The following is a 24,316-nucleotide window of genomic DNA, read 5'->3' on the forward strand; positions in this document are numbered from 1 at the left end:
CCTCTCGTTCCTTTCAGGACGCACCGGATAGACCTAGCGAGAGAGGGGGCCGCCAAGATCGACGTCCGGAATACGTGAAAGAAAAGAAAGACTCACAACAGTCTACCATTAAAAAAGAAGAAAAAACTCCTCAGCAAAACCACAGTTTAAAAAGAAGAAGGTGGCAGCACTGACAGTTAAAAATGCCAGTAATATTGAGAATGCTGTTGAGGAACAACAGGTGGGCAGTGACTCTGTTAGACAGCGCGGCAGAGGTCACGATATGTCGCCAGAGTCTGAAAGATCATCTGGATGCAACAGCAACTAGCGAGTACATCGCGGTTGAAACAGCGGATGGCAGCGTTCTTCCCCCCGATAGGGTTTATGACCTAAAAATTCAGATAGAGGGAGACGTGGAGCGCACTATTAGTCTGATATTTTGGGATGTACTTAATAGTGATATCCTACTGGCCGAAAGAGACTGGCCACCTGAACACGTCCGCAAGCTCCCGCATGGGGAAGATATTATTTTGCCTTCTTTCTCCGATCTTGTTCCGGAAGCAGCAAAAGGAGCCTATGCTGCTGAATGGGCTTTAGCGCAGGCACCTGCACTATACCGCAATCATGTAGGTTGGGACAAGGAGTCTCCTTGTCATATTATTCCCGTTAGGTCTACACCCCAGCCGCAATACCCTGTTAAACATGAAGCGAAAGCTCCGGTAAAGGAGATCCTATCACAACTTGAGTACCAGGGAGTAATTGAGCCCTGTACCTCTGCAATGAATAATCCGTTATTCCCCGTTGCAAAGCCAGATCATTCATATAGAATAGTAGTTGATTATAAACACTTAAATAGTCATACACGGACGCATCCTATACAAAATTCACACAGCACAGCACTGATAAACAATATAGTGCGTAAAAAATATAAAACAACATTAGACATATCTAATGGGTTCTTCTGCCAGAATTTATCTCATGAAAGTAGGGACCTAAGTGCATTTTCATTTGGCTCTCAGAAACGCTTGTGCCGCTTACCTCAAGGCTATAAAAATAGCCCGTGCCTGTTTTCACCCCGTGTAACATCAATATTACATGATATTGATTCCGAGGCATTGTCCTATGTGGATGACATATATCTCACAGACGACGTCCTCGACATTCATCTTGCGAGAGTCGATCGGATCATTTTGGGATTTGCAGAACTCGGTTACAAATTCAATTTTAAGAAAAGTAAGATAGCCTTTCTTAGTGTGTTATTCCTGGGATATGAGCTATCAAGCGAAGGGAAGAGCCTGGCACCGCACTTTCTAGAGAAATGTGCTCAACTACAGCCTCCAAACACACTTAAGAAATTGCAGTCATTACTGGGTTTCTTCAATTTTGGCAGAACATACATTCCAGATTATGCTGAACGCATCAACCCACTGTGTGACCTAGTTCAGCCCAAATTTTCTAGCAGAAACTGAACAATTGAACACACACACATCCTTAGGGACATGCAACAGGACATGCTAGAAACTAAACACTTACACACATGTGACAATAAAACATTTGGTCATCAGAATAATTGCTGGTGCCATAGGATTTACTTATGTCACCTTTAATGAGGATGACACGATACCAATAGCATATAAATCACATTTATACTCAAATGCTGAACAACGTTTTGCACCTACAGAAAAGATTCGGACTGCAGTTCAGATGGCCATCATAAAAGAGAGGCCACTTGCCCAGGGGAAACGTATTATTGTTGTCTCCCCGGTGCCGGCCTTAGAGGCTGTCACTAAAGCGAGCGTTCCTAACGCTAAGGCATTACATCCACGTTGGATTCAATGGGCAACGTCTCTGACCGCCACTGTATATGTCGATTTATATATTTGATCCAAGACTTCAAACACAAGAATTTCTCCAGTATGAACAAGAGTACCCCGCTCCTCTAAATATCTTGCCACTAGACAGCTACCATACTATCATATATACTGACGGTTCAGCACAACTGGCTGTAGGTACTAAACATAAACATCAATACTCTGCAGCTTGCCCAGCCGTGAGTGGAGTGATGGAAGATGGAGTTTTCCACCCTCACAATACCTACATGCAGGCCTTAGGGGACTGCACGGCACAGTTGGCTGAGCTTAAAGCTCTTATTGTAGCGCTCGAACATACTGAGACAGGAAGCCAGACTTTGATAGTCTGTGACTCATTTTACTGCATCCAGTCCTACAATGAATATCTCAATCATTGGAAACTGAACGGGTTTAGAGATTCAAAAGGGAACACCATTAAACACAAAACATTGTCGGGGAGGGTGGCTGATCTTAAGGATAAGCTACCGTGTGTCCATGTAGTCCATACATTAGGACACCAACGTGTAGGAGTACACGTTGCCAGTAATACATTGGCTGATGAAGTGGCCAAAGCATCAGTAGCTACGGCTTCTGTGGCTGCAGTGTCTCGTTCTCGGACGAGATTGGATAATGAAATACTGATTGCCGTTAAAGCTTCGGCTGCAGGCAAGCCCCTTCTGAAAGGATACCCTACAAACTATACTTACCATATCAGTGCACAGAATGTTGCTTATACAACGATTCCTGGGGTTGGAGATCCAGTGATCCCCAATGAAGACCAGAGATTAGATCTGATTACAGCAGCGCGTGAGGGTGTCGCTTCTGCACATGCTGGTATACAGGCCACGATAACAATTCTACAGCAACGCTACAGGTGGCCTGGTCTATACAGACGAACAAAGCAGTATGTCCTTTGCTGTGACATTTGCCAGCAGATCTAGGGCTCTAATATCAAACGCCCACCGCAGACATCCCTCTTAGTGTCCGACAAGCCACTTCAGTGTATGTACCTAGACCATTGTGGTCCCTTACAGCCTGATGGTGCATACAAATACATTTTAGTGGCTGTGGATTCCTGTTCTAGATTCCTGTGGGTATGGCCACAGCGGTCAGCTGACGCCCGGACTGTTATAAAAGATTTGCTGATCTTTATCGGTACTTATGCGGTTGCAGCATTCGATTCGGACCATGGCCATGCATTTGCCTCTAAGGCATTCAGGGACACCATGGGGACGATGGGTGTTGAACTCCATTACTCCTCACCCTACCATCCCGAGGGAAATTCGGTCGTGGAGAGGCGGAATCGTGATCTAAAGCAGTCCTTTACAGCTCGAGTATTAGGTTCAGGCCGCAGTTGGTTACACCACCTATATGGGGTCCAGAGAGCACTGAATAATCTGCCAAGACGGTCCTTGGGGGGACGTTCTCCATATGAGATTCTCTTTGGGATACCTATGTATGTCCCAAATCTTGATGCCCCTGGTATGGTGGCAGCAGAAACACCATTTGACATTAAAGGCCGTCTCACTGTTTTACAGGAGCTTCAACAATTTTGTGATGATAAATCATCTGCAAGTGCTGCCACCTTAGGAATAAGGGAATTGGCGAAAACTTCAACTGGCTGGATTCCTAAAGTTGGGGATCTGGTTCGTGAGAAGATCGCTGTGAAGAAGGAGTTCGGTCCATCATACAGAGCACCTGTACCAGTCTTGGGAATACAAGGCACCAGGACTGTCATTTTACCACCACTGTCTGGTTCTAAGCCGAACAGATTCATCTCCATAGATGACATCAAACTACCCCATGTGGCCGATCCTTCACAGTAGACCAGGAGGTCCCTTGGGTGGTTCCAGATCCCCTCTCACTACCCAACAGGACATCCATCTACATAGTAGGATGAACATCACTACTATGCAACAATGTCAACTGCTGTTCCGGACACTTCCTCGACCATGGGGAGGGCGGAAAATGAACTTTTGTTGGTTCCAGTCACATCTTTAGTGACCTCCCCGGTTCAAGATTTAGCTGTATTTTACACGAACACTTTACCGACGGATGACGTTGTCTACCAAGTGCCTTCATGTGCAGTGGATCAGAATACACAGGCTCCTGTGTTTGCAGAGACTACCTCTGGCTATTTCATTGACATTGATAATTTTTCTTCGGATTCATCCTCTACTGTGATTGACAATGTTTCAAAAAGTAGTAAGCTGTATCGATGGCTTAGAAATAACTATTTGATATACCCATGGAACTACTTGTTTGACATTTATTGCATTATTTTTATGGATTGGTTTTGTGACTGTTTTTCTTTTTGCTCATAAATGGTCACTATATTGCTGATCGCTCCTCAGTGGAGCCTGTTGATGAAGTTTTAACACCACATCATTCTTTACATAAGGTTCGAAGGGATTTGTCCCCTGTAAATATTACGGCAATACCAATTACTGATGGGATTGTGTGGGACAAAGTTCCATTCAATATATACGGGCCTACAGAAATTATTCAAATACCATACGTGTTCAAAATTTCAGTGACTGATGTAATTACACCTGATGTTGTCTCTGATGATTGGGATGTCCAAACAGTTGATTCCATGCTAACTGAAATGGAGGACTATTCCGCTTTTGAAAGTGATGATGTAAATGATTATACAATGAATTATGGGGAAATGTTCTGCTATAACAATTGGGGACATCACTACCTACACCGTGCCACTAGATACAGGCCTCTCTTGAACTACACACAGTGGGAACACTGTTCTACACCACTGGTGGGGTTCCAAAGTATTATAGCGATAAATTTACATACTTTTCTGGGCAAGATACAAGAAAAGCAGAGTCGTATTATTTTAAAATACCTCCGGCACAAATTAGGAAAATTTTGCTAACAGATACAAAACTGATTTATTCAGATCCCTTTGTTTTCCGGCTCTCGATTGAGGGTTACGAATACTGGAAGAGCACTATTGACTTGAAAAGTGTACGGGGAACACAAGATTGGCAAATAACGGATAGGGAGGCTTTATTTCGAGCATGCCTGATTCCTGTGCAAATGATTTTCTTAAATGACACTATTGAGCAGACATCCTGTCTAGGGTTAGCAAAAATTAAAGATCTGAACACGCCCAGTATCCCTACTCCGGCAAGGTTTAAAGATTGGCAACACTTCCTTAATATCACAGAGGAAAGGCTAGATGCAATGGTTAAGGCTGGTACCTATAATTCTTCACTTTCCAGTCCTGGCGAGTGGTTGGTATGGCCCACAGACACTAATGAGTGTCCAAGGCGTTTTTCAAACTCTTCAGGGGTTTTTTCAATTAACAAGCCAGACCCTCACTTTATATCGGGCCAACATACAGGTATAGTTCCGACATACAGTGTGGGTAAGCTGTGCCAGCAATGGGTGCAAACGAACACGTTAGCCGCAGTTAAGAAACACCTGAACACGCTTTCTGAAAATATAGACTTGCAGGATTTTCTGCTGGGCCTTAGAAAACAGCGCTCGAAAAGGTTTTTATATGCTATGTACAATGAAATTTGGAAACTTTCCCGAATTGAGGCTGCTGCGCGTTTAAGGCAACTAGATAAGGAAAATTTGGAAAAAACATTAGCTGTTGTCGACAACAGCATGAATACACTGTCCAACAGGATTTATTCACTATCAAATATAGTGTCGTCTGCTATTGATATCACTCAGACAGACTTGTCCCGGTTATATCATGGGCAAACACAGCTACGTTCCATCATGCATTCAGGTTGGACGTTACAGACACTGAAAAGTTGCCACATTCCATGGAAGTATATTAATGGGAGTGAATTCTTCACTGCTTTTAATTTTTCCAAGGAACAAGCGACAATGGCTAAGAGGGAGGCTAGTTTCACCCTGCTTCAAGTAGAGAAATTAGATAAGTTGCCCTTCACAGTGGCAGAGAGTCCTTCATCTATCTGGCTCTTACACTGCATTATTAATTTACCGATTTCGACCTTTCGTTTCTCGAGCTGCCTGAAACATCTTGCAGTAGCTTTATTAAGGAAGAGTGGGAGTTGCCCTTTGACTATAGATGTCTGAACGGCGAAAGGGAGGTCTTTCTTAGCGGAAGCGAATGTGAGACTGCTGTTCGTCATTCTATGATATGCAAACAGGTGTCTCTTCACAGTCTTTGCAATGCGGGGGTCGCAAATTTGGCCTGTTTTCTGAAGGGTACTCCCGTCCCCTTGATTCGTCCGGTGTTTCATGTACTTTTCAATGGAAGTTATGTTGTACTGAACGATCAAAGTTGTTGCGGCATGCAACCCGGAATTGCCTACGCAATCTTGGTCTCGAAGGTCGTTACGTGTTGTGGACATGTTTTGTTTCCCCCCACACGAGAGATTAAAGTATCTGACATGTAGCGCGCATAGTTACTATTAATGTGAATTATGACAAGCTGAGTAGGCTAAAGGCGCTATTGTTTAAAAAACAGGTCGCCTTGACATCCGCAAAGGAGACGTATGCTCTCCAGATTGCTAGATCATCAGCCGAGATACAATCCCTTTTAAATACCAATTTCCCCAAACACTTTGGAGAACTGGTATCCAGAATATTCAATGCTTCGAGCACCACTGGGATTGTTCATTTCTTTAAGGCTGTTGGGTCTGGTTTCGTGTCCATCTTCCAGACTGTCTTCGGAGTCATCCCATCAGCCATCCATTCTCTCTTTTCAAGTGTGTTTGGTGGCTTTCCAATTATTTTGGCTTTGATTGGCGGACTACTACTGCTATTTCTTTTGATTTGCAGTGGTTGTTTCGTTCCAGCAACGCAGAGCAGTGGAGCCGCTCCCACCAACTCCACTTTGCCGTGAGTGCATGGTTCGGATCTTCGGTGCACCTTTGCTGCTGGAACTGGAGCATGACTGGTCATTGTCATTCCGGCCCCTTCTCTGGTGCGTACAACCAGTCTTCTGCTGCATATGGTGTCTCTTTGAACATCTGCCTAGGGTCTGTCTTGCTGTTGCACCGACATCTCCTGTGGACAACGAACTGCTGATGTCCCCGATGAGGATTCATACACGGTCATGTCCCTTGAGACTGAGGTTGCTCCACGAGGCCACCTATGAGCCTTCCGTTTTGAGATCTACCATGGATGAGGAGACTGCAACGGATAACGAAACACCAGGAAATACGCCTCACTTCTGCTCTGTGGATCCGTTTGTCCGCCCAGGACTAGACTTAACATCGGACGATGTTGACTCATTTTTTAGATCCTTGGTTGATGACTTCGATGACATTCTTCAAGATCATGCGTATAACAAATAATTTGATGAATTGAATTGCCATTCCCGATTCCAAATTATGCATTTAAATTAAAATTGTTGCACGCTGTGCTTGTCATAGTTGACATTAACATCTCTGTATGTATTTTAGAAGATTTGTTTTAACATATTTTTTTAACACATGCTATAGCTTTTTTTAGCTTGTTTTTTGCTTTTAGCTTTTAGTTCAGAAGCAAGTTTTAGCATTTGGGTTCCTGTTCCTTCATTATACCTGTTACGGCAATGGGGAGGGTGTAGTGAATCCTAGTTAGTTTTAATGGGATAACAGGAGTTAGCTTAGCCTCTGGCTTGTAGACTCGTGCCCCCGTCACCTAGTGACTTTTAACCTACTCAGCTTGCTATGTCTTAGCCCATTTAATTATTTATTTCTTCTAAGATGGCTGCCTTGTTTATAGTAAGGCCACTTGTTATGGGTAACATTATCAGTGTCATCGCGCCAAGGCATCAAGATCAAGCACCAAAGACAAACAAACAGTAGGTGTTCACACTTAGGGATTTTCCTTCTCTATATTTTCGAGGGATTATTGATATTAATTGCTGTCCCAAGCATGTCTGCTATCTATTGTTTAGGAGTACACCTACGTCAGGGGACCTTGTAGATCTGTATAAATACATCACACTTTAGACAGATAATCAGAGGGATTCCGACCAGAGGGCATCGCCACCATCGCTGATACCGATGCTGCAGTCGTCTTGACGCTGACCCAGGCTTCGTGTCCCTGCGGAGTCTGAGATAGAGACCTCATTACAAGGTAACAAGGGTTTGGGGCTCCTCTCATGGACATGGCATTGGCAGATTAGGTTTAACAAACCCAGCTCTCCTTTAGGTAGGAGGTTAGGCCTTTTCACATTAGGATATTAGGGCATAATACATCTAATCTATCTTTTTTATGTATTGCAAGATGATGAGGGTCTTTGTAATAATGACTCTCGTCTTCACAATACTATTTCTTGCTTTATTCATTATCCTAATCATTGTAGCCCATGCAACTTATCGCAAGTTGCAGTTACGTTAAATAAAAACTATTGTAACTTTACTGCATCTGTGTCATTGCCTGTGTTTCTATGAGACATAATATATCTGTGAGAAAAGGTGAATCTCCATTTAACCACCACACTCCCTGAGATATCTTATTTTCGAGTCCATGCGTAAACGGCTGCCATAAATCACCTTTTACTATTGTGTTTCTGGTGAGGTGCTGCTAGTGAGCCGGTAAGGTTGGGACAACAGTTGCGACTTGTTTTAGGAAAGACGTAGTCGCCTACAAACAAAAGTACTGTCATCCCTAAACAAGCAGTCTTGCTCAGAGCAAGAGTCCAAACTACGACATCACCACCGTGCTCCAAGGATCGACCATCACTCAGATATACTTTCAAAATTCAGCAAATAGGCATTAAGTGGGCTGCTTTCCTCTGAGGTATCCCACTGCGTATCAACTCCCTGTGGTTTGCTTTAGATGTTCTGGTGGAATTGGTCTGTTATGGAGTTATAATGATTGCTCTTGATGTTTTTTCTGGAAGTCTGAGGGCCGACCTGCAGTAGTTGCCAGAATGGACCGGGCAAGTTTCTGCTGTCCTTCCTAAAACAGAGGTTTCCTGGGACTGCTAAAAGTGAGATCCTTATTTGAGCAACACCTGGATGAACTAATCACCCAAAAGTAACAACAAAGCTTAAAGCATAGAATCTGACCATCAAGAATCAATTGTTATAAGTACATTTATCAACATATACATAAAGTTATTCACGGTCTCTGTAAGGCCTTCAGTGTCTTGAGTGTTGAAACATTTGGAGTACCTCAGGGCTCAGCTTTCAGCCCCATCTTATTCAATACCTGTTTGGCCTTGCTGGTCTCTTAGGTGGAGTCCTTTGGCGTGAGAATAGCAGTTATACCTATTGATGGAGAAGAATACACCTGAGGTGCAGAGCTGTCTTGGGGACGTTTTTGAGTGGAAGTGGGACGGTAACCTCCAAAGAAATGCAGATAAGACCGACATTTTGGTGTTTGGCTCTTCTTCCCACATTGGGGCAGGGGGTGAACTGGTAGCCGCATCTTATGTCAGAAACCTAATTTTACTTTAATATATTTAAATTAAATAATAGACGCAAAATAAAGTAATAGGGTCGTAGAATATATTTCTTGTGTTTAATTTAAAATGTATATTTAAAAAAAATTATATAAATATTTAGCATAAAAATATTTGTAATATTTTTTTCGGGTTGAATTCATTTTTTGAATACTCTCCATACCTTACCATCCTAAGGTCTTCTCCCCCACTGTGTAGTCTCCCTCATTGGCGGTTGTTGGGCATGACACCTAAAGGTGAAAAATCTTTTTGGAGCTCAGACAAAATGTCCTGAAAATATCAATCAAATTAGGGCTATGCCTTGCGCTCTCAGCTCTTCTCACAACTGAGAACCTTTCACCAGCAGTATAAGAGGTTCAAAGCTCACAGTAGGCAGCTTAAGTAGACATCCTTTCTCCAGTTGCTCAAGCCACAACCGCATTTAAGTCTTGTCTCGGTGAAGGGAAATCAGCGACTACATGGCATCTGCAACGTAGTTCCGTGCCCCGAAGCTACGACAGCTAATCCATGTGCATTTGAGTGTTTCCATTCCCATCTAACTTTCTGGCTCCTTAGAGAGTGGGGGGCCTCGGACCATTTGGTCCTGGACATAAGTCAATGGGGTTGCTCTTTTCCCTTGCTCAGAAAGCTGCCACCTGACCCGTTATCCCTGTTCCGCTATGCCCACCTTTGATTCCGTTTTCCAGGGGTACTTGCACATGATAAGCCAAGTCCCGCTAGATCGTAGGTCCAGCTGCCGCACCAGGTACTGTTTGTTGAAAAACAGCTACAAGAGTTTTTCACCCCCTCTTTCACTTGTATTATGTAAATATATTGAGGTGCAGGGACAAGATTGTGATCCTGTGGCAGGTTACCAACCAAGGACTGGTGGCATTTTTTACAGTCTAGTTTAATGGTTCAAAGGGAATGCCTTACTTTAATGAGTCTGGGGAGCGCTACTTTTTCAGTCTGTCATCTTCATGAATTGTTCTAAACATGATCATGGCAGTATTGGTTGCACATCTGTTACAGTTGAAGATCTTCATCTGTGTATTCCTGGAGGATTAGTTGTGCAAGGTGAGTTATCTTGCCCTAGTCTCTGGCTACTTTCTTTAGGCATGTACCCTGCTGTATGACCTGGCTTCTCCACTAATAGACCCAAGTTGAAATTTGGCACCCTGCTAATGGTTCCATTTATATGGAAGAGTCCTGGGCAGATTCCTTTATTAGGTGTCCTGGCATCAGGCATTTATCCTTTTCTGCCCAGGAGTGAAGTTACATGCCCTCTGTTTTCTCCATTTGGTGGGTCCTATGGACTTGTACTTACATGAGCAATACTGAGGATGAATTCCATGCAGTGGAGCCTGAGGTGTCACTTGACCTAAGCATGGGAGGAGTTGCAAGATCTGACCCACAGGCTCAGGAGTAGACTTGCAGCAATAGAAACAGAAGAGAACATGCTTTCTGGGAAGCTCGTTTGTCATGATGTCCCCAGTTTAAAGTGGCCACAGTCACCACCTTACATATTTGGTTAGCCTATTTTATGACTTATTGGATGGATTATGTAGAGAATCTGCTAATCAGCAGCTTGTGGTTGCGTGGAGAGTTAAGTTAACAAGTATGCTTCACCCTGTCAGTCTTCCTTACGTTAGTGCAAGGCCATGAGGTGCAGGAGATCACCACGGTCATTCTTTATATCAGCAAGAGGTAGTTTGTGGGACTCCAATAGTTTGTAGCAGGAACCTCACTCTTCGAAATTGTTTGCACACTTATCATTGCTTCCTACTTGTTTCCTGCTTGTTGAACTGAAACATTGTTGAGGTGAATGTACTACTAAACAATGGGGAGTCTGTTCTCTTTGTAGTGAATGTCATACCTCAACCTTTGTGCTTTGCACATTAAAACAAGTGCCCAATAGTTTCTAAAAGTGAATTTCGGCTCACATGTTTTCTGTGAAGAAGCGTCACTGTTGAACTAGGACATTAGCAAGCAGTATGCGTTCCTTTAACTGCCCATTCTTCCTCTAGTGCTGACGAAGTTAAAGTCCTGCCCAGCAGAAATTATCCTAATGGTAGTGGCGTAGGAGAGGAGGACAAGTCCTGCTTCTTTGCTTCTTGTGCGGCTTTCGTTGAGGAGTTGCCTTCAGTGCAATAGAAGGGTCAGCTTTTACATCCCAGTATACACTAACCAGCACTGCAGGCATCAGATCTGAGGGGCAAACATTAAGAGGGTGGCATTCAGATGCTAAGTCTGTCTAGCCTAAGTCTATCTCCTTCTAGATTGTGTCCTTCACTTGGTGTTTGAGGTGATCAGACTGCTTAGTTTCAGTAGAAGGCAATGTAGGTATAATGTCAGCCTTACGTGTTACCTGGGCACGTTTTACATTTAAAGGTATTTCTATTTATTCATTTCGTATAGGACTACAAACTGTCTTCTTTGCCACCCCAAAGGGTTTCTCATAGTAGGGTGTTCATTTGGCTCTGTCATTGGTCGGTGTGGGGGCTCAGTTTAGACCCACATATTTGTGTGATTTAAAATTACAAACAATCATCTCTTCTAGCCATAGGGGAAGCAAGCTGCTGTTACGTTGTACAAATCCTGCCATCATAAAGCCCTTGGTGGACATGGTAGTGTTGCATATTACCCTTTAATTACTTTCAAAATGTGGTTTTGGAGTTCAGTTTGTGTAATAATATTGTACAGCTTTCGTTCTTTCCTTCATTTCATTCTTTCAAATACGAATATCATTTTCACTTGTATGTCCGCCTTTCAGCCATCCACCCAGCATTGTTTAGTTGACCAATTGTTTATAGGAAGCTGTGGTGCAAAGGAAGCCAAAACATTTTTGATGCAAACTACTTCAAATGGATAGTGCACCACATAAGCCCTTTTTTAAAAGATTGCACGGACTTGTGGAGGACATCTCTATGAATTACATTAAGGTGAGTGTCGCAGCATCTGCCCTAGTCACAGGTGTTGTCTTGGATATCTGCCATACAGATAACATTCGGTTTCCATTCATTTCTTCATAAAACATTATTTTTGGATGAGGATACTTGAAGTAAGGCCAATTTAGGAGAAGCGATGCTAGAAACATTTTTGCTGTTGAGGGTCTTTACTCTTTTCCTTGTGCACAGAAGCTCACCTCTTTTGGAGATTGCTGTTAAGGCATCTGGGGATCATGAGGGTTGAAGTGCCCATTGGAAGTAAAAATGACTTTACCTTTTGTTTTCTTTTTATAGATACTCATTCATCCTGTAGATTCTGCCGATACATTTTTCCTCAGTGCTTGGTGGTGCCTTTGTACTGCTCAATTTTCACTCTGTGACCCCATGTCAGGTCTGGAATAAGATTTGCTGTGGCACCACCTAGTGCCCATCCCTGGGTTTCAGAGTTTCTGGATCCAAATAGGTGCCTTGGGATATTTCTGAAGATAGCAAATTTTCCGAAAGATGGAACGTCCTTTGAAAATCTTACTGGAGGGCTAATTTTGTTTTCCATCTTTTTTAGGGGAATTTCTTTGACGAGTTCCAAATGGAAGGAGTATCTGCAGAGCACAATGACATTTATTTGGAGCTGACACCTGAAAACCTAGCAAGAGCTTTAAAAACTGCACAAAATGCCAAGGCTGTAAAAATAAAGCTGACAAACAAACACTGCCCCTGTCTCACAGTAGCTGTTGAGCTGGTAAGAGGTGAAAAGCAAAGACATTTTATGGCAGTGTGTTACATTTCTTTTTTCATTTATTGTATAGGACTCTTACATCTACGTGCCATATTTAATCAATCAAATTAATGTACATAGATTATGGAAAATAAGCAATTCTGATGACTAAGTGTAGATGGAAATCTGCCCGAAAAGCTTTAGACAGGATGCCATTTTTCATGGAGACAGGATAGGTATAACTGTGAGAAAACAATGCCAGTACTATACAGTCGTTTGCAAGGTAATGCCAGGAAGAGCTAATGCCATGAAACATTAGGAGCCACCAGGAGAAGGGGACTCTGATTTGGTAAACGGTGAACAGCCCTAAGCAGAAAGTAAAGCTAGAGAAGGGAGGCAAGGATAGGGGCAGGCTGTGAATGTTTTCACACACACTCCAACCAAAACTGCTGTGTGCCACAAAGGAATACTTCTCTTAATACTCATAGGCTCTTCAGGATCATGGACGCTAGCTTGAGACCATGGCTTCAGACACCATGCACGGTTCTTGAACTTGAAAAGACATTTGATCGGAGGCAACTTGAATCTACAGGGGCACCAAGCAGGTCTGCCCATTATCCTTCCTGCTTTTATCTATTTATGTTGCGAAGGTGCCAAGCTGAGTTTTCAGCTTGGGGAGAGATCCCTTGCAGTCTCTTTATATGTAGATGATATCCTGATATATATCGAGGATGTGGCAGCGAATTATTTCAGTATTGCTCACACCTTTAACACCTTCGCCGAAGTATCCGGCCTCCATCATTTGGCAAAAATTCAGCTTTTTCCCCTCAGAACTGGAATGGAGGCACCGATTCTTGATATTGGTCCAGGGACACATTCATGGCATGGATATGTTTCAATATTTTGTGGTCAGAATATACCATGAAGAACAAGATTTATTTGATGGCATCTTCACTGGAACGGTAACAGCAATTCAAGGTCAGGTCTCGTTTTAGAGATCTCTCCTGCTAACAGTGACTCACAGGATTGCCCTCTCCAAGTTTATGTTCCTGCGGGTCTTCTTTTACTTCGCTAACCTCCCTCTCAAACCTCGGTTGCACTCTTTCCCATGTTAGACTCCTTGTTGGGGGACCTGATTTAGAGCACCAGACAGCACAGGGTGTCACTGTCCAAACTATTGCTGCCTACGAATAGGGAAGGGTCGGGAGCTCCTAATTGTGAACATTACTATTTAGAAGCACAAATGCAATGGGTAAGTCAATGGTTAGCCAGCTCCACCTGATGACACTGCTTCTACCCAACAACCCTGGCTCCTAGTCTGACTTCTATGGCTTTTATAGTCTCTAGAGACCTCGAAGCTCCCTTCTCTGCACTTGCTCCAAGTGACCCACTACTGCTTCCGTTGTAGCTTGTACATCACAGCATCAACCATGTCCTGTGCCCCAGCCACCCCCCTTCTAGACTCCCCACAAAAAGGAGGCTACTTAACATTTGCAGGCTTGCAACACTGGCATGAGGCAGGCATCACTTTTGGGGTCTTGTTCCAGCATGGTACCTTATGCCCTTCACTGAGCTGGTAGACCACCACAACATACACAAAATGCAGTTCCAAACGTACCCACACTGACCCACTTCCTGAATACTAGTTGGAACGGTATTAATGCAGTCATCAACCCATGCAGTAATGCAATACCTATCATGGGTAACGGACAAAGGCTCATCATCTGGTTCGCTTAAGCGATTGGGGAACACACACCGGTCTCTCTTACCACCTCTGCTGCAGATGAGAGGTCGAGCCTGGACAGACCATTCCGGACAGAGAGTGGGACAGAGTGCTGGCTTTTCCAGCCACAATCTCTCGGAAAGCCAGGTTTAAACGAGTCAATATTTTGTATTCGGCATATTTATCTACTGCCAAAATTACAGAATTCTTACCTGTTGTGGATGCGTTCTGCCCCATGGGATTGAAACTCAGACTGTATAGGAGGATGAAGAGCATCTTTTCTGTATAGCTATGTAGATATGCTAGCTGCTAATGATGAGGTAGCCGTTTGATTAGTTGAAAGAAATACAAAGCAGTAGTTGAAGCAAATGTTGGAAAGGGGCAAGGCAGGGTTTATTAAGTAAAGCAAATCTAACAAAATATTTGAGATGTAGCAAAAGGAGCAGATAGACACAGAATAAATAGTGCTTTGAGGTCAAGAAGAAAGGGATACATTTTAATTAAATAAAAACAGCAAACATAGTATCTGAATTAGTTTTAAGATTAGCTCCAGTCAGGAACAAAATAACCGATTTTACATCAGTAGCAGCTCTAGTGAAGTCAATGTCTCATCAGAAGAAGTAGAAGAAGAGGAGAGAGACCGGAGAAGCAGGACTGAATGAGGACTACCACTGGCCAACTTTTTAAGTAAAGTAGGCTGTCGGAAGTGGGATAGCTAGATAGCAGATTGAGTGGTCTGGAAATGAAGAGTTATGTGTTGCTTTGATATATGCAATGCAAAATGCTAGTGAGAAACAAGGGATTGAGGATTGTGTATGGAGGTCCATATTCTGCCAGTACATTTTTCCATAGTTGATGTTTTCTGTTTTGGGAACTGTTCTATATCCATTGTAAAGTTGAAAAAAGTTCTGATTATGTGCTGAAGAGGGGGTCAATGCTTTGCATAATTTATGTTGGTGTCTTTTCAAAATGAGCAAGTTACCTTCGTTGGTGTATACTCTATTTTACTGCAGATTATTCACCTTTATAATATTCACAGGTGCCATACTAGATCCAGGAGATTTTTTTAAGCATAACCACTGCGCACCGTTAGGTGGCGTCACGTGGCCCGCATCTAATCCACTCTGCCCTGGTAGTGACGACTGGAGCTGCATATAGGTGCCTCTTTTTTTCTTGACACAGTTGGACGCTGAGCTCAAAAAACAATTGTTCGTGGCAGTGTGCAGATCTCAAATTTGGGTCTTTATTATTTTAGTTGGAAGAGAGTCCATTCCACAAAAAGGGCAGGGAGGGCACAGTGGCGGTGAGGAATATGGGGTTGGAGTGTTACACAGAAAGAGTTTTATTGAACTTGTTCTTCTGATTGATACTACTAACCCTAATATTCCTCTGGCTTAGAATAGGTACCAAGGCAGTAGCTCCCCCAGTGGTGGGTTTATGGTATGACTCAGACAAAAAGTCCAGAAGGACGAAACAACAAAAATGCCCCACTGTGGGACCTGACTGTTGAGGCAATAATGCTTTGTGAATGTGTGCTTTGATGCCCATGAAGCAGCCTAAATAATAACAGGCACTCTACTTGCAAGTGGAATGGGGGCAGCCTTGGACTTGATGGAGTGGGACCTCAATTCTTCAGGAGGCTGCTTCTTGGCTAACGCGTAGCAGATGTTGATGAAGAGGACTATCCATTTTGATAAGATTGTCTTGGTCATTGCCTTACCTTTCTTTGCCCCAGAGAACCCAACAAATAGTTGATTGTCCACCCAATGGTCTTGGGCACGATCAGTGTAAAAGCAGAGCGCTCTTCTGTTGTCCAAGTGATTGAGTCTCTCGTCCTGCTCTTTTGAGGGGTGAGGTGGGGCAAAGTACTTTGGAAGAGTGATGGTCTGTCCAATGTGAAAGGGAGTCCCAACTTTTCAGTAGAAAAGTCGCTCTAGTCCTCAGCACAAATTTATCTGGGAAGGTGTTGGTGTAAGGCGGCGAGATGATCCCAATGAGAAAAACTATCTTTAGGCTCAGGAAGCATTAGGGTATAGCTGTTCAACGTCTCAAAAGGGGTCCACATAATGAAAGTAAGAACCAAATTAAAGCCCCTCTGTGGCATCCCTAAAGGTTTAGGAGGAAACATATGGACCAAAACTTTGAGAAACTTCATCGCATAGGTGATTTGAACAAGGACGTTCAGTCCAAAAATGCTGAAACATACCTTTTTACAGCTCCCACTGCAAGTCTTGCTAGCTCAAAGACAAAACAAACAGTAACCCTACCAACAGCTTAGCATTCAGTGGATCTGTGTTATGGGTGCTGCACCAAGCCATAAACTTGTTCCATCATCCAGAGTAAACTTATTTTGTAGAAGGATGCCTTATTGCCAGGATGCCATTACTTCAGGAGGTATATCAAATGCAGTGAACCATTGGCGCTCAAGCTCCACACATGGAGGTATAGATTGCGCAGACGCGGCTGTAGAGCCCTGCCTTTTCAACAGAATATCCTACCGAAGTGGCAGCTTGGAGGACAGATGTTTATGCCCAGAAATTCCGGAGCTACTAGTACAATTTGGGCCCTGTCATTCCTGACCTTCTTCAGAACTAAGGGCAGGAGAGGTAGCCCCTGGAAGGCATAAAGGAGCACCATGGTCCACTCTAGGCGGAATGAGGATCCAAGAGAGAGTCTTCTTGGTAATTCTAGCAAACAAAAGTGTTCACACTGCTTGGTCACCGTGGTGGTGAAGACATCGAGCCAGGGTTCTCCACATTGCTGGAAAAAGCCCTGCACCACCTCCAGAGCAGAGTGAAGTCGATGCAGAGCTGTAAGATACTCCCTACTTGCACACATGGGCTATGCTGAAAAATGGATTCAGCCTGGCACCTGTAGACTAAAGTTGAGGAATCTGGGGTTAGAAGTATGCGTCAGAAACCATATTTACAGAATGTTTTATTTAATTGGGAAAGGGCATGAATATATATATTTTTTAAAACATCTTAGTCCCTCTGGAAGTTGTTCACAAATATTGAATTCTTGGACCAGGAACTTTACGTTTGAAATGACAAAGTATCGCCATCTGTTATCAGAGTGCACATGGCACTCCTTGCTGTTCTTCTGACACGCTAGCATTTAGTAGTATCCGCAGGATGGTATCGCAAACAGGGAGGCACAGTGCATGCTCACACAGTGTACAGTGTATATGTCAATCCCTTTAAAGTTAATGCAACCTTCTGCATTCCAAAAGAACTTTCTAAGGAAAATGCAAGGTAATTTGTTGATTTGTTAAGTTTAAACATCCCTTTACAACTGTCAGATCTGTGGCCTTAATTTACATTGCTGAAAGGGGTGGAGTCCTGGAGAGCTCAGTAGCTGTACTTAAGTTAGAGTCTGGAGTTTCTTGCAGAATGTCACCAACGTCGGTCACTTAAATCATTATTAAAATATTACGACTACTTTAAAAAACATTTAAAAATGACTGAAGATAATTTTATTTTTCTTTACATTGGAAGCCATCGTTGTCTAGCAGTAGCCGAATTGTTACACATGACATTCCTGTTGGTGTTATTCCCAGGAGGCTTTGGCATGACTTCAGAGAGCCTAGTGTACCAGACTTTGATGTGAGTATGTTTTCCATAATGCTGTATACTAACAAATGTGTTGATTGGAATTTGGAAATGTGCATTTTATTGTGATTGATGTTTCTTACTTTCAGTCAGAGTTCTGGACTAAGAAATTCACATTCAATGCCTGCTCATGCCATTTTAGGTTTGCTGCAGCCAAATACGTCTTATGTTCAATACATTAAGTTTGTTTGGATCAGCCTCCTTGAACAAGCAGTTGATTTGATTCGGCTCCATTCACCCATTGCCCAAAGTCAGTGTTCTTTCACGTCTTGAATCAAGCCCAAGGAGTATTCTGCACTTCCAGTATGCTGTTGACTTTTAGATGTATTATTCCCCTATGGAGCTCCTTCATTTTCAAGTGAATTGCATGAGTTGCATTATTTTCAGGAGCTCCAGCGGTTGGCAGGGACTAGACAATCAATTAAGAAGCAATCTTGGAAGGATGGTTTCCTCCACTAAAAGCAGCAAATTCCAAATGATAGCTTTATGCAGTCAGTGATTTGTATTCTTTCCGTATACTTTCAATTTCCTTTCTAAACACACTCACTCTATAGTCTTTCTCGTATTGACATACTAAAATTATTTTGCTGACCTGCACACCCAACCTATGTCTTTTGTCTCATTTGAGTCTTTTGTTGTTATTGGAGTGTTTCATTGGACACCTTGAACTAGGACATCAGCCCCTTAACAACTAGGGTATAACAGTAATCAGAATTGCAGGGCTTCACGCCTGCTCTGACAATGCAGTGTTGCTGTGCACTTGTATCTATCTTCATGCGCACTTCCTAGCAGCCTACTAGGCTGGTGCATGTATTCTGTTTGTTATTGTAGTAAATTATAACATCCATGCCTGTAGATATCTTTTGCCTAACTAGGTTTTGTGTATGCCTCTGTTTTATAACCTTCATTCCCACCAGGACTTAGCCACAGTTGTAGGAATCCACTTGTCTAACGTCTCAGCATCTTTGCTGGCCTGCCCTTCTCTTTCTTTTTGCCCTTTGCTTTATTTTCCTTCGAGACTTCGCCACAGCAGCAGTGCCGTCCAAATTCCCATAACTTGGGTTTCGAATTCTCAAGCAGAACTGCCAAACCGGTCCTCATCTGGGCCTTTTGATCTGCTTGTTTTCAGTTCCAATACAGTCCTCCCTGTGGGCAAAATAGTTTCAAGAAAAGTAATTTAACATCTGAGGGGTGAGTTTCTTTAGGCTGCAGTGAAAAACAAACTTACTATCGAGGTGTATGTGGATTTGTTCCTGCTTCACTGTGAAAAGAAGGTGGAAGCATGGATCATGTGAATGCAGGAGGACCAGTGATGAATTTGCCCATGGGTGATAGATTTCCTATGGCTGAATCAGTAGAACTGGGTATGATCTAGGTTTAACAATTCCCCCATCTGTGTCAACTATACTGTAAAATATGCAGTTTATTTCCATAACTTATTCATACGTTGTTCAATTGAAACACTAGTAGGTTTGTGAAGTTGGGATTAAACGTTGGACAGAAATAAAGTATGCTCTCTTGGTTTAGAGAAAATGTGTGTCACATACAGACCTGCAGTATTCCACAGTATTTTCGATATCAAAGTCGCTTTTAAGTAAAATTAAATTTAAAGGGCTTGAGTGTTTATTACTACATTTTAAAAAACATTTTCTATTATTTTGTCAGTATGTCTTATATTATGTAAAAATTTTACTTAGCTTTTCTCAGTCCATTATTATATATTATGGCGAGTTTGGAAATTATTAACCAGACATGTGGTTTAGCGACGCAGTATGATTCTGCACAAATCACTGAATGTGCCTGTGTCTCCAAAAATAGATTTGAAAAATAAACATGCAAAAAGTGCATTTCAGTTCCAAGAACATTCCCAATCATATTTTCCTACATAATCTAATACAAATACTCACTCCCCTGTGTGCCGCACCCTCTGTTTGAGATTCTCCTATTCGAGTTAAAATGTCCTTTGTGAGGCACTTTGCAGCTCCTTGGAGTGAGGTGGGTGTTGTATTGATAACCTAAAATGGTGACCTCTTCTCTTGCCAACTGCTTTTAAATCTAATGACTTGAAACAGTAATTCCAGCTCTGAAATCCAGTTCGGAATTCTCTACTGAATTGAAATCCTTGAAAGCCCTCCACGCTTACAACCAGGGAGCATTTTTAGGGCGTATGTAGCCACTTGATCAAATGAAGGCAATTTAAGGGGGAGCCTCAAACGCAGTCTGCGATGAAGCAAGCTCATTTGTGTGCAATCTGTGCCTAAATAAGCAATCTGCCTTATTGCATTGCATTGCTGTGGCGCCATTTGTCAGGAAGTGGGGTTGGAGGTACTGCTTGCTGCCTAATAGGCTCATGCAGTGGAAGCAGTACTCCATATCTGCTTGTGCTATTTTCCTTTAATTGAAGGAAAGGATGCTGATTATCATGGGGTGCTGTCTTTACTGAGGGTGTGTGTGGTTGCCCTGTACATCACCATGCTGGTAATGAAGTACAATTCCCAGCAGGCCACAAACTCTTGCATTTTCTTTAGAGACTGCAGCTATATTGGGTTGTCTGGCACACCTTCACGGTGTCCTTTGCTAGGCAGTCATGCTACAATATTGCCGCAGTCAAGATCTTGCTGCATGAATCTTGAATACCAAGAAGTATTTTGGAAGTTGTGTTGTTGATGTAAACAAACTGTAAACTATTTATCTGTACCAATAAGACTGCAATTGCATATTCTATTAAGTTTATCTCGAGAAGTGACAAGAATTCTCAAATTATTGCATATGTATATTTGAATGTGATGTACACAGTATTGTGCCTGTAACTGTTGGGAGTAGGCAACAATGGAAAGTTTACAGTGGTGATTATTTTAAAGTTCTACAGACCTCAAGCAGCAGCTATAACCCATTTCCACAAGAAATAATGTAGCAGTGGAGCCTCAGGTAATTATTGAACCACAGGGAGCTATGTTAGTGCAAATGAATATTTGAGATACTTGTATGTTTTGTTTTCAGGCATTGTCAGTTCATATTGAAGTTCAGAGAGGTGGTTACAGAGTGATAGTGCTCAGATTTATCAAATCACATTTACCTTAACCCTCTCAATGATAAGTTCCGTAAGATATTTCTTTACCTCGTTTTCATTATGTTGACCAACAAAATTGATGAGGCATAGTGTTGGAGTCCTGTGTCTGTGTGGTTTTTCTCTTATCCTATTCTTCTCTACCACTGGCCCTCATTATCCGTATGTTTGCGGTCACTTGTTGGTAGTGAGACATGGAAAAATCATCGCTCCTAGGGAATCCTGCACACAAGGTTAGTCACTTCTGACAGATTACATGGCCCACCTTATCACCCCACCTAAGCAATGCATTCAGGTACTGCTCTGTTGTGGATCTTGTAAGTCATAGCTAAGTTACAAGAGGAGGTTTATGTAGTTAAATAAGAGAGCAAGACACTCCACTCAGAGTTATCTGCAATTAAGAGATAATCAGTTTATTTAAGGCAGAAAAGAAAGATGCCAGTCAGGTGTACTTGCCCTCAGATACTAAGAGCTCAAGTTCATGAGCATTGCCTCCCTCTCTGGTTCCAATCATACCCTTAGTACCTACAGAGAGTTTCCTGAAGATCCAAAGAATTTCCCAGTATACCCAATCACATTTTTTGTGAAAACCTGCAATCTTTGCAGATGATCTGACTAAGGGTGCCTTTGTGGGATTTTGTATTGTTTTATTTTTGGCAATTTAACACCAGTTATACAGTTCAACGAACAAAACAGCACAGCTACAGTGTTCAGCTATCATGACAGAGTAGTAATCTCAATAGTGATCTTTTTATTTGTCCATTACAAAATCACATACAGTTTCTGTAGATGATGAGTTTTCAACTTTAAAACAAGTTTATCAACGGCTGCAGAGTTATATTACCACATTCGATCAAGTGGTATTTGGGACTGGTTGGCCAGAAATAAAGAGGGCAAGGCCTTCAAAGTGAGTTAAAATGTGCATGTGGTTAACAGTCCTATTGCATGATGAGCTCCTAGAGTATTACAGAGCTTCCTTCTATCCAGCTTTCTTCAATTGCATTTGTGACCACTGCAAGTCCTCAGTTAATTGACAGACTGAACAATGTTTGGAGTGCAGCGCAGTTCAGTTCACTTAGTTTATGATTGATTAATTACAATCATTCAATGAAAGCACAAACCATCAAATGTAAAGTACAGCAAGAAAAAAAGATATAGACAGAGTATAAAACGCATTGATATCAAAAAGTTAAGATGTGACACTCTGTGTGTTCAATCAGTCAGGATTTGTAACACGTGGCTAATCACCCGAGAGGGTATCCAGGTGCTTGCAGGTCCTGGAGGTTCATTCGAATACCCAGGTCTTAAGGGGGCCTTCAGAATTCCAGAAGTAAGGTGACGGTCCAGAGTTGCATGAAGAGGCTGCAGAAAAAACAGGGGGGAAAAGCAAGGATAAAGCAGTGAAAACAGTGGAAAAGCAATGAGAAGGCACACAAAAAACAGGGATAAAAGCAGCAAGAAGGCAGTGAGACCAATGGAAAAGCAGAAGGCAGCCACAAAACAGGGGGGGAGCCAGGAGAAGACAGGACCAAGAGTGATGCAGCAGGTCCGGGAGAGCCAGGCCTGGGACCAGCGCAATGGGGTTGCGCTGCAGCCTCCATTAAGTAAATCCTGGGAGGAGGGAGGGGCACTGGCATGTGGTGGGCAGGGCTAGGTGGGAAATAACAGGTGACATGCAGGAGCAGCAATGAGGGGGGGGGTGAAAGCAAGGGAAAAGCTGTTAAAACAAAAGCAAGGAGAAAGAACACAAAGAAACTGGGGAAAGCAAGGAGAAAGCAGTTAGAATTATGGAAAAGCAAGGAGAAGGCACACAAAAAACGGGTGAAAAAGCAAGGAGAAAGGATTGTAAACGAGGGAGAAGGCACACAAAAACAGGGAAAAACAAGAAGATAGCAGTGAAAACGAGGGAAAAGCAAGGAGATGGCACACAAAAAACGGGGAAAGAAAAGAGAAAGCAGTGAGAACGATAGAAAAGCAAAGAGAAGGCACTAAAAAGAAATGTGGAGAGATTGTAACTGTAAAGTGTTCACAGCCTTAAGGAGATACAGCGCCCAAGGGGAGTATTGGAGATGACAATAAAAGTGCTTTGGAAATTGCTGGTCTGGGGTATTCTCTCCAGAATGGCATAGTGAGTGGCAGCAAGTCAGAAATGTTGATATCACCTTAAGTGATTGCTGATACAAATAAAGCTAATCTAGTTTGCATTTGGCTTGTCGAGTTAGATAAACCAAAATGTTGCCTGAAAACTGCATCACCTCCCGTCCCTCCTTTGCCTTCCTTAAGTAACCAATGAGGCCCCTTGTCTCACCTAGACCCCTCCTCTCCCTTTTTAAAAAGTCCCCCCGCCCCAGGCCCCTCCAATTTCTTTTTGTCTACCCCTAGACTTACCTTTCTTCCTCCTCCTTAGCGGGGCCTTTGGGGGCTTCATTCTTCATTGCAGCAGATTGCAGGGTTTCTGGTGGTGATTTCCTGGTTGGGCTGCGTCAGAAGGGGGTGTGCGTGGCTGCATCTGATGGTGCAGCTTTCAAGTCGTCTGACAGAGTTGATCAGCACTGTTGCGGCTGGGACTGTGCTTCTGAGTCAGCACCTCACGGGGCGGGACGTGTTTCCGGCTGCATATTTTCACCGTCTACGAGGTAAGGTGAGCTTTGGGCCTGCATTTTTTATATCTTTCTGATTTGGTCCCGATTGGGTGGGGAGGAGGGGAGAGATGGCCAACCTATACCGCACTTTCATTGGTGTAAGGGGGAGCCTGCTTTTCCCTTTTTAAGGCATATGATGGTGGTTTTGAGCATTCTGTTGTTCCATTATGTCGGAGCAGAGGGGTGCAAAGCGGAGACGTATTCTCTCCTCCTCTTCATCCACTGAAGGGGAGGTGCAGGAAATGATTGAGGTGGCTGTCTCCAGGGCCCCCCAGGCTGGTGCTGCCCGGTACAGTCGTCCCTATACTGCTCAAGCTTCTGTGGCGGCTGATGGCTCCTCTTCCTCGGAGGATGATGTTCCTTCTACTTCTTCTGGGGGAAAATGTGTCTCGTGAGGAGATGT

At 43.0% G+C, this 24,316-nt stretch overlaps 1 protein-coding gene across 1 annotated transcript in view; it reads left to right on the plus strand.

The window, feature by feature from the left end:
- The window catches only part of HUS1 (HUS1 checkpoint clamp component), a 122,614-nt gene that overhangs the window by 36,986 nt on the left and 61,312 nt on the right, over positions 1 to 24,316 (plus strand). Inside the window, exons 3-4 of the mRNA XM_069216133.1 lie at positions 12,718 to 12,894; positions 18,091 to 18,198. Of these exons, the coding sequence (XP_069072234.1) occupies positions 12,718 to 12,894; positions 18,091 to 18,198 (285 nt within the window). The remainder of the gene's footprint in view (positions 1 to 12,717; positions 12,895 to 18,090; positions 18,199 to 24,316) is intronic.

This window comes from Pleurodeles waltl, chromosome 2_1 (genome assembly GCF_031143425.1).
Source record: "Pleurodeles waltl isolate 20211129_DDA chromosome 2_1, aPleWal1.hap1.20221129, whole genome shotgun sequence".
Lineage (NCBI taxonomy): Eukaryota > Metazoa > Chordata > Amphibia > Caudata > Salamandridae > Pleurodeles > Pleurodeles waltl.